Raw genomic sequence first — 11778 nt, 5'->3', positions numbered from 1 at the left:
CCAAACCCCCCCACCCTTTTGTTCGCTACTCCTTTTTCTGCTCAGTGATGTCATTACTACAGCACCTAGTTGTATCTTTTGACCAGTTAAATTACCTCAATGAGTTTCATGTGGAGACATAGGAGTGATGATTCCTCCAGGGAATCGGATTCCATTGGCGGCTTAACTTTTTCGGAAGTAGCAGCCTCCCTTGACTTAGTTGACTTTTGTCATAGCACGACTGGTTGAATTCTGATATCACTTCTATTTTGCTTCGCATGAAAATTGCAAGAAGTGAACACGAATTTATCAAGACATGCTAATTTATCTTGTGTAATCATTAGTTGTTTCCATTGGCTCACCTGGGTTAGTAAATTGTGTCATTGAAGTATAGGGCTTGAGCATGCACATTTTAGTCTTTCAAGCTGTCTTGGGCAGTTCAAGGTAATGAACATTGTGTCTTTTAGTATAAGGAATTATGACTCAGGATTTTGCTCATTGGATTCTCTGAATAATTTAAGTATCACGTTAGGGCAAGAAATACATTCCCATAGGACCATACTAAAAGAAATTCTTTTCAAAATACTGGAGATCCTAATGTTTACTGAGCAATGTTTCACTGCTACTGTAGTGAGAAAGACAACTATAATATATTGTCTTTCTATGTCAAAGAGCGATTAAGACTTCCACATTGTTGCGCCAATTTTATTCAAGGCGTTAAGGCGGGTATCTAAAGTATCATCTAAGACAAAATAATTAGAAGAATGAGGTATTTCTCTTTTTTTCTTGGTTAGCTAATTTGCTGCACTACATACAGGGGCGGCTCAACGATCTGGGTGGCCTAAAGCCAAAAATATTAAAAGGCCCTTAAACTTTTTTCATAAAATACGTATATTGGTGAGTTCAATAAGAAATCATATGATTTTGGTCTAGTGGTAAGGGCACGTCACATTATGTGTGGATTAGGCGCTCGTCATGGTTTTAAATATAAACATGATATTTAAGTGAAAAAGGATAGGGAAGTGGGTCCATTATATATCAAGTTTTGAACTTTGCTCCGCCTGCCCTCGAAGATTTCTTTGTTTAAGAATATGAGAGACAAAATAACTTGCTTTGTGATATATGGATCAATTAAATATGACAAAAACAGATAGCTAATTCAGAGAAATTGAGTTGAAGTTGAAAAATAAAATCCTCAGAAGCATATAAAAGAAAAGTGTACATAGAGAAAGAAAAATTAGAATTGATGAAAAGCTAAATACACTAGGAGTATTTAATTTAAAAAGAGAAAATTTATTGCTATTTACTCACTCATTCACCCGTACAATCTCAACCAAATAAAAAAATACTAAAATTTAAAATCTTTATTAACAATAATTACATAAATTATATATATTATAATATTAATACAATACTTATTTTAGGGGCCCTTAATATTTGGGGGCCTAAGGCAATGGCTTTACTTGCCTTACCTTAGAGCCGCCCATGACTACATATAGTGAGTGGTATGGTGTAGATAAGATGAGCTGTCCTTTTGAAATTCATGCATTAAATTATTGTGCAAAATTTCAAACTCTATTTCCAATACACGTGGATTTGCACCTGAGTGTTTTTCTTTTCTTGAGAAGCTGCACACGAGTATTTATTTGATTATACAGAGATCCTTATTAAAAAAAATTGTATATGCAGAGACAATTTCCAAGTTTGGTTCTGGACTATTTCTCCTTGTGCAAGTTGTGCTCTTGTTGGATTTTGTGCATAGTTGGAATGACAAATGGGTTGGATACGATGAGCAATTCTGGTTAGTTGCATCATGTATTGCATATTAATGTTAGCTGTTCTCACCATTCTCTTCATTCTAATCTCTCTTCCTGTTCTTGCTTGGACTCTGTTATTGGTGTGTTTTTCAGGTATGTGGCGTTGCTTGTTGTTTCACTTGTATGTTATGTGGCTACCTTTGCCTTCAATGGACTGCTCTTCCACTTTTTCACTCCATCTGGACATGACTGTGGGCTTAACACTTTCTTTATAGTGATGACCCTTATAGTCATGTTCCTCTTTGCTGTTGTTACACTGCATCCATCGGTAAGTGTTCTATTTTTAATTCCTTTATTGCTGCAGAATACTTCCTTTACTTGTGAACTTCTCCACGAGTTCTAAATTTTGCAGGCTAACAAGATCTTTTATAAATGTTCATCTGCTTTTCTCATCTGATACCACTATTCGTACTGATTTCCATAGTTTAAATGTGGCCTCACTAGAAAAGGCAGATCTCTTTTCGTAGTTGAGTTTACTGCAAATCATGGAAGCTAAAAAGCTTGGGTTTTATGTTAGCATATGCTGCATTATCTCTCTCCATGTTAGCATTTTCTTCGTTCCATAGTTTAAATGTGGCCTCACTAGAAAAGGCAGATCTCTTTTTGTAGTTGAGTTTACTGCAAATCATGGAAGCTAAAAAGCTTGGGTTTTATGTTAGCATATGCTGCATTATCTCTCTCCATGTTAGCATTTTCTTCGTTGCATCTTCAAGGAGTCTTGTCATAAAAGTTTTTATGCTCTCTTTAAATCTTCTGAAAATTTTAATTCTTAGTAGTTTGAAGGAAAATAGTCTGGTTTATTTCTAGTGTCAATGATAAGGAAGACTTTAAATTTCAAATAAGCTGGCATCTCATGTGTTTCTTTCAAGATCTGAGAACTTAAAAGTTATTTGTTGAAATATGTGAAAAGCTGGCATGCCGTGTTTGTTTGTCTGGTTTATTGAGGATATTAATCTTGGTTCTACATCTTTAGAGCAGCTTATTAATCCAAAGCTGCAGAGAATATTTTTTTAAGTATTCATCTTGGCCCTAAATCTTTAGAGCAGTTTATTTAATCCCAAGCTGGAGAAGTATCTTGAACTAGCGAGCCTGTCAGCTTATCGATTTCCTTTTCATGGAAGGCCCCATAATTGTTTTGTAAGATTAGGACAAAAACACTAGGAGCCTGTTTGGAAAGCCACCTTGGAATTGGATTTGGGTGTAATTGGGTGTAATTACACAGTTTGGCATGTTTGTTTGGCCAAGTAATTACTTGGTCAGCATGGAATTGGGGGTAATTGGAGGGGTGTAATTACACTCTCCAATTCTCAAGGGGGAGGTGAGAATTGGTGGTAATTACACTGTGCAATTACAAGGTTGCTTTTTAGTTTCTTTCCTTTTTGTTTTTATTTTAATTTATTTTCTTTATAACTTTTTATTTTTATTATTTTAATTTTTTAATTTTATTTTTACTTTTTAATTTCTTTTGAAATTTTAAAATATATTTTCTTTGTACATTATTTATCTTTTATTTCTCTATCTTTACTTCTTGTGATTCCATGTAATTGCTTATATTCTATTTTTTATTTATTTTATTATTCTATTTTTTGAAACTACACCTCCTAATATTAGAAATAATGAGTCATTAATAAACTTGGCATATAATGATTGATGCAATTAAAGTGGAACTTCGTTGTTAAATGTGGTTATAAACTTATCATGTTTCCTATCTTAAGTTGCAGTGGGACTTACTATTATTATGTTGGAGTTTGACATAAGTTAAATTATTTTATTTTTTAAAATTTTTGAAATTGTGTTATATTCATGGTTCCAATTTACTTGTTTTGTAGTATTGACTCACTTTGCATGTTGTTCATTTTCTAGTTAGAATTGGTAGATTAGTTTTGTCAAACATTTGAATAATGTTATGACACTGTATTTATAAATATTAATTTATTTTATCAAACAGTTGATGCTCTTACAAAACGTATATTTTATTTACTTTTTGTAAGTATCTAAACTAAATATTATTAATTTAATATATATAAATTATTTTAACAATATTAGTTATAAATATATGATTATTAATTAATGTATATTCACGAAAAAATATACATCTTAAATACCAAATATATTATCATTTATACTTATAAAATCTTATAGGTATATATTTATTATATTAATTTTTAGTTTTGATAATTATTTAATTTAAAATTTAATCTAACTGTGTAATTACACTTGTGCAACCAAACAGTAAACTTGTAATTACACTGTAATTACACAATGACAAACAAACAGGCTATCATAATTACACAACTGTGTAATTACTAGGCTGTGTAATTACTACCCTAGTAATTACACCAATTCCAATTACAAGGTGGCTTTCCAAACAGACTCTAGGTGATTTGTTCCCATCTATCTGCCTAAGCATTGGTGGGTAGAGTTACCACCTGGTACAAGTGCTTGTGTAAAGTAGCAGGTACCGGGTGGAATAGTTGAGGTGCATTCATAAAAACATACCAATTGTTTTGTATGAAAACAACTTCATTTTTTTGTGAATTACCAAAATGTATGGTCTGACTGAAGTGTTGCTTAAACCAGGACATTTAGCTGCTAAATAGTGTATTGCTTTCATTCTCAACTTGTCCTCTGTAATCTTTACAACAACTCTTCTATATTGCCAGCTCTAAGAAAAGATCAATAATGAAAATATAACCTATTTCACTAGTCAAGATCTAGGTAACAACAGGAGCAAGTAGAAAGATGAAACACACTCTTTTTGGAGAGTGGGGAGGAAGAGGAGCAGAGTGGAGAGCTAACTCTTGCTAATACGTCTCTCTTGAATGACTCGTAGCTGGGTTATATCCCTATATCGCTCTTGAGATGATGCAACCTTTCTGGGCAGCCCCCTCAAAAATCATCTCTGTCATTAAGTCTTCTTCTTCCCCCCAACTCCCCAACCCCAATTAAGTAAATAAAACCAACCTAAGGTTGTAATAAGCGGATAAGATGTTAAAAGGCTCCTTCATGAGGTGCAACCTTTTGACAATATCTATGCATGGAAAAAATTTAATTGATGTTCGCCTCTTAAATCATCCAAACACACTATGTCAGTGTTTCCACTGAAAAAGAGAGAATAGGTTTTGTTGATCTGTGATCATGATCTGTTTATCTTGAGGTATTTAAGCTTGCTAAAGACGAAATAATTTTTTTCTATTACTGCTGTTATTGTTGTCAGAATATGAGTTCCATCTGTGAAATTTTCTCCTTTTCTCTGAGATCAAATTTTCTAAATGTAGGTAGGAGGAAGCATTTTACCTGCATCAGTTTTATCTTTGTACTGTACATACCTTTGTTACAGTGCACTTGCAAGTGAACCTAGGGATTATGAGTGCAATGGTTTACATAAGCACTCTAAGGCTGTTTCCAGTGGTAGTCTTGCATTAGGGCTGCTAACAACTGTCCTATCTGTCGTTTACTCTGCTGTTCGTGCTGGCTCTTCAACAACTCTGCTTTCTCCTCCAAGCTCACCACGCGCAGGTTAGTTTCCGCCATTTCACTGGGCTATTTCATTAAGATTTTCATTCTCACTGGTTGCACTGTATCAGTTTACTGGACTATAATTTTACCTTTCATTGTTTATTTTGGTTTGCTTATGTTATGTGGTGGCTTATTTTACTTGTTCTAGGCTTGATTGTGTTAGTAAATTTCTTATTATTTTTTGGAAGTTGCTGTGACCTATTCTACTAGTTTAGTAGTTAATTGACCTGATAGATGTAGTTTACATGTGGATTCTCTTTGCAAATCACTTGTAAACTGTACTTGATTTGGCGGAGCAGTTTTATATTCCGACTCAAGTTGCTGGTGTATTTCTATTACTTTTTGCATATTGGCTGCATTCGTATTTCCTGCACTACTAAGTTTAGCTTATAGAAGCAGTTGGTGTCATTTCCATAAATATGGGCGGAGTATGATCTCCTAATATGTGGGATCATTTCCTAAAGAACTAGTTTTTCTGTTGAAGGTGCAGGAAAGCCTTTGCTGCCGTTGGACAAGGTTGATGAGGAGGAAGAAAAGGAGAGAGCCAAGCCAGTCACATACTCCTATTCTTTCTTCCACCTTATCTTTTCTCTTGCTAGTATGTACTCGGCCATGCTTCTTACAGGTTGGTCAACCTCCGTGGGGGAGAGTGGAAAATTGGTGGACGTAGGGTGGCCATCTGTCTGGGTGAGGATTGTGACCGGGTGGGCAACTGCAGCTTTGTTTATCTGGTCTCAAGTTGCTCCAATTCTGTTTCCAGACAGAGAGTTCTGAGCAACCCAAGTAATGATATTACAATTTCTAAAATGTAAGTTTGAACTATGCTTTTGGAGGACCAGCTCCTTTCTGTCGTGTGGACAATGTTTATGATGTCACTGTGTCGATAAATCCTGAGTACCTTTTCATTTTCGAACAACACACTTGGTGCAAGAAGTTGTCTGATTTCATGTAACTGTACAATTCAGACGAAATTGTGTGGATATAAATGTGCTTGCTTTTCTTAAATGGAGTACGTTTCAGATGCTAATATTGTGGGGATTTAACTATAAATTGCACATTTCAGATTTAAAAATCAGTTGCTAATCAGTAGCTGACAATAACATGTATATGTCATGGGCGGCTTTCCAGCCATGCCCCATGACCCCTTGGGCGCGCCCCGTGGCGTCCTAGCGAACCCCCCAATGCCTAGCGCCACGGACGGCCCCGTGGTCTTGGCCGCGCCAAGTGACAAGCGCGCAGGTGCCTCTGTCGCCCCACCGATATCCCTCGCGAGCGCCATGCCGCAGGCAGAAGCCAACAGCGCCGCGCGCGTAGACCGTGATGCCAAAGACACTGCTGCTGACAACGGACCTGCTGCTGCCTTATAGAAAACTAAGTCATTTTCATTGTAAATATAGAGTAGTTTATTTCATGCACTTCCATTATGTTTCTCTAGCTTAATTAGGTCTACTCCTGTAACTTTGGATTATTTTTTTTAAGTACTATTAGGGGGGATCAAGCAATCAAAACTTTCTAGCAAGCAAGCAATTCTCTGTACTGGTGTCTCTCCCCCTCGACACCGCGTTGCTTTTCTGTAATAGCTTTCATTAATGCAATCAAGCTTTCTTTCATTCTGAATTCTCATTTCTATTCTCTCAATTGCTCTTGATATTGGTTTTCCCGTACGGCACTGACAATCTCGTCTAGCGTACGGAGGGGACCTCAGTTGGCGGACAGCAACTACACTAACATCAGTTGCCTAGCCGTACGTCGCCCTTCCAAGGAATCTCAGGAAGGCGCCGCGTATCAGTAAGTTTGTTTTGATGATTGACAAAGGAACACATGCATGAACCAGGTCCATGAACAGTGTTCATAGTAACAAACAAAACCAAGCAAAAGGCTTGCACGTGAAAGAGATAAGTATAAGTGGTTATATATGATATTCCCTGAACGAAAAGGTTGCATATTTGATAAGGAGCAGGACTCCTTGCTTGAAGAGAACTCTATCCAAGATAAGGGAAGAGTTAGAAGTTGAAGTTGACTAGAACTCTTCCACCAAGGAAGAGTAAAGCATTAGAACTCTAGTTAATCTTTATTTACTAACTATATATATATATATATCAGTTGTGTTCTCTTTTACATGTGATGCACACATACTGAAGTTAAGCACGAATTGAGAGCAAAATAACTAGGCATTTTGTGAGCAATTCCTGTGAGATTTAAGGGTGTGATCCTGAAGCTACACGAACCAGATTGAACAACCAGCTCCATAAAGAGTTTTATGTGTCTTTCTTTATTTCTAGTTCAAAGTGTTGTAGGTGTTTTGAGTTGTACCTTTCAGCTTTCTTAGAAGCAAATTGTACTAGGTATCTGAGTTGTATCTTTCAAGTTAGAGTTAACTTGAAGCAGTCGCAACAGCTTGTGGCGTTTTGCTATAAGGATTAGAGTTAATCCTTAGGTTTGCAAGAGGTTGTAAACTTGAGTTGTATTGTTCAGGTTAGAGTTAACTTGAACAGTCGCAAGTGGCTGGTTGCTATAAGGATTAGAGTAAATCCTTAGGTTTGCAAGAGTTTGTACTTGTTGGCTCAGAGTTGTATTGAAGTGTTTGGATAAAATCCTACTGGGTAGTAGGTCGTGGTTTTTTCATTTTTTGAGGCGGGTGTTTTCCACGTAAAAATCTTTGTATTCTTTACTTTCTGCATTTATTACTCCGCAACAGTAGTATAAGGAAAACATAGAAGAACCAGGTCCTTCTATAATTTGTGCACGCGAAAAATTGGACACCAAACCCCCCCCCCCCCCTTGTGTGGTATTGAAGTATAAAACATCAATTGGTATTAGAGCAGGTTATCCTTGAAGAGGCTAACACCTTAGGGAAAGATCATGATGAGTGCACTACTTGAAAACTGTAAAGAGCAATCCACCACTAGGCCACAACTATTCAATGATTGCTACTATTTTTTGTGGAAGGAGAGGAGAAGAGATCACTTGCAAATGACTGATGGATGCTTCAAATGTGGTTAAAAGAACCACATGATCAAGAACTGTCCTATGTGGGAAGTCGAGTGGAAAAAGGAGAAATCTGAAAGAAGGAACAGGTTCATGACAAGAAGAACTGCAAAAGGAGATCATCCAAAGCAATGGTTACTACTTGGAAAGATAGTTCAGATGAGGACACTGATGATAATGTTGAACGAGATCTCATAGCAATTCGAGAATCTGAAGATGAACCTGATGAAGAATCTGAGATAAGTTTTCAGGACCTTAAGGATAAAATTAAACTCCTTTCTAAAGATAGACTATCAGAACTATTATTAGGTTTAATTGATGAATCTAAGAATATAAGTTCTGAAAAAGAACAGTTGTCAAAAGAGTGTAACATTTTAAAAGTAAAGTGCAAAAACCTGGAAATTAGGGCTTGTGAAACTGAAAAAGAAAATATTATTTTAAAGAACCAGGTTCATGCACTTGATACAGCTGTCTTAGAACTTAGATCTGAAAATATAAAGTTAAAGTTAGGGAAAGGATCAGAGATAGCAAGTGATATACAACTCAACCTAGAGGATGACTTAAGGAAGGTTAACGATGAGCTAAACAAAAAGGAAGAAATTGTAAAAGTTTTGAAAGAGGATTTGACAAAGGTTAAACATGAGATTGATAGAACATGTAAATGGAACAGAACCTACAATGCACTTTCATGGCTCCAAGAACACCATAGTAGCAACAAAAAGGGACTTAGCTTTGGGAACTCTGCACCTAAATGGGATCCCAAAAATAAGTACCTAACATTCCCTGAGAATAAGATTTGTACACACTGTGAAAACACTGGTCACTACAAGAGTGATTGCACTACAAAAGAAAAGGCAGATCAAAAGAATACAAATTTTGTTCTAGGGAAAAATAGGCTGCCAAGTTTGGCTAAAAAGAATTTAATTTATCCTTTTGCCTATGGAACTGGTCTATATGGATCTTTGTGGACCAATGAGAACATTGAGCAAAGGTAGTAAGAGATATGTTATGGTGCTTGTTAATGATTACTCTAGGTTTACTTGGACACTGTTTTTAACATCTAGAGATGAAGCATTTGACATGTTCACTTCATTTGTTAGAAATACTCAAAAACAATTAGGTAATCATCTTGCATCAATTAGGTTTGATCATGGTACTGAATTTGAGAATGTTAAATTTGCTGAATTATGTGATGAGCATGGCATAGGTCATAACTTTTCTGCCCCTAGGACTCCACATCAAAATGGTGTAGTTGAAAGAAAGAATAGGTCATTGGAGGAAATGGATAGGACTATGCTACTTGCTAGTAATTTGCCCCACAGCTTCTGGGAAGAAGTTGTGAACACTGCATGCTACGTCATAAATAAGTGCATGACTAGACCTCTTGTTGAGAAGATTCCCTATGAGTCACTTAAAGGGGGAAAGCTAAATATATCCCATCTTAGGGCATTTAGATGCAAGTGATTTGTGCACAATAATGGAAAAACTCCCTAGGTAAGTTTGATCCTAGAAGTGATGAGGGAGTATTATTGGGATATTCTTCACATAGTAAAGCTTATAAGATATACAATAAAAGAACTATGTGTGTAGAAAAAAGTGTATATGTTAAAAAATAACTAACATTCTTTCTGAGAGGCATGAACAAGATAATGAAGAGATTGGGCTGATAAGAAATTCAAATGGTGAAACCACAGTCCATCCTGAAGATGCATCACAAGATTGGACTATTGTCAAGAGGATCTTGAGATACCTAAAAGGCACCACTGACCTTTATCTATGGTATCCAAAAGGCAGTAATTTTAATTTAGTGGGATATGCTGGTGCTGATAATGCAGGTTTTTTTGTGGATAAAAAAAGCACTTCAGGTATGTCACACTTACTTGGTTCGTGTCTCGTGTCTTGGGTCACCAAAAGGTAAAACTCTATGGCCTTCTCTACTGCTGAAGCTGAGTATGTTGTTGCTGTCTAATGTTGTGCTCAATTGTTGTGGATCAAACATCAATTAATGGATGTTGGAATTGATGTAGGTTCTATTCCCATATTTTGTGATAACACCAGTGCAATTAGTATGACAAAGAACTCGGTTCATCACAAAAGATCTAAGCACATAGATGTTGGGAATCGTTTTTTGAGGGATAACTTTGAAAAGGGTTTGATCACTGTGAAATTTTGTGCTACTGATAAGCAAATAGTTGACATCTTCACAAAATCTTTGAGTAAATATCACTTTGAAAGGAACAAGTTAGAATTAGGGATGATTAAGATCACCTTAAAGCAACTCGTTCTAACTCAATGATTGGTTAGATAATTTGTGAATTTTGTAAATAATCAGATTAGATATTGCTCAGTCTCATACTTTCATTAGTATACTCTTGTGTCATATGCTAAAATGTCTCACTGATGTTTAATTATATTATCCTTATTTTCTTGGAAAAAGTCAGTCTTACACAAGAGAACTTTCGGTGAAAAACCTGGTTCATCGAGCTTATAAGTTATGTATTCTACACTCCGCATAATTTGAAATAATTGCATATGGATCATGAACTGAAAAGAGTCCCACTTTATCCCAAACTACTTTTGAACCAATTAGCTACAAATGAACTAGTTTCATCAAGAGTTTCATGTGCCATAATTGCCGAAATATTTGGGGAAGAGTTTGACGCCTATTCAAACTAAAACTCCCAAGATGAAAAGATTTCTAAACTCCAAAAAGATGTTGTTACACACAGCCTTTTCATCTTTAAATTAATCTGACCTTACCCTCTTATCTCAATTTTTTTGAAAGATCAAAATCTCCAAAACCAAACTCTCTCCATTTATCTCAAGTTTCTGAATTGATCAAATGGCAATACCCATGAGAATCCCAAAAAACTCTGAAAACCCTTCCTCACCACCCAAAGAACCTTCACCCACACCTTCAACCACCCAAACCCCCCAAGAAAAGGCATATCAAAATAATTGCATGCAACACAGTGCCCAGTAATGAACAAGCTAAGAAATTGAGTGAGATGCTACAAGCTAGTCAAGCAGAAAAACCCTAAAAATCTGATGAGTCGTTCAAGTCTGTGACTGAGGGGGAAAAACCAGTTTCATCTGAAACTGAACAGGTTACTTCTGGTTAGAAATTTCTGATGTTGCTTCTAAAATTGCTAAGAATCTTGAAAATAGGTTTGTGTTAGTTGGTACGATTGTTGGTGTAGAAACTGGTGGTTCTGGAAAAATTGGGGGTAAAAATAAAAAGGGCAGCCTAGTGTACTAAGTTCCCGCTATGCGCGGGATCCGGAAAAAGGCCTGACCACAAGGGTCTATCGTACGCAGCCTTACCCTGCATTTCTGCAAGAGGCTATTTCCACGGCTCGAACCCGTGACCTCCTGGTCACATGGCAACAACTTTACCATGTGACTAGATGTGAGGGGAAAGGGAGAAGAACGAGTGGCTGGATCTCCTTCACCCACTCTTGCTGGTTTGACTGAA

General features: G+C 36.3%; 1 protein-coding gene across 3 annotated transcripts in view; it reads left to right on the top strand.

The window, feature by feature from the left end:
- Nucleotides 1-6342, top strand: part of LOC109223374 (probable serine incorporator) — a 9104-nt gene extending 2762 nt beyond the window's left edge. For 2 of the 3 annotated variants that reach the window (XM_019387657.1, XM_019387658.1), the window contains exons 4-7: nucleotides 1669-1780; nucleotides 1890-2064; nucleotides 5075-5315; nucleotides 5800-6342. In XM_019387657.1, the coding sequence (XP_019243202.1) occupies nucleotides 1669-1780; nucleotides 1890-2064; nucleotides 5075-5315; nucleotides 5800-6089 (818 nt within the window). In that variant the 3' untranslated portion in view covers nucleotides 6090-6342. The remainder of the gene's footprint in view (nucleotides 1-1668; nucleotides 1781-1889; nucleotides 2065-5074; nucleotides 5316-5799) is intronic. The other variant, XM_019387659.1, reaches the window with a different exon arrangement.

This window comes from Nicotiana attenuata, chromosome 3, assembly GCF_001879085.1.
Source record: "Nicotiana attenuata strain UT chromosome 3, NIATTr2, whole genome shotgun sequence".
In the NCBI taxonomy this organism is placed as follows: domain Eukaryota; kingdom Viridiplantae; phylum Streptophyta; class Magnoliopsida; order Solanales; family Solanaceae; genus Nicotiana; species Nicotiana attenuata.
This window is presented reverse-complemented; position numbering and strand designations above follow the sequence as displayed.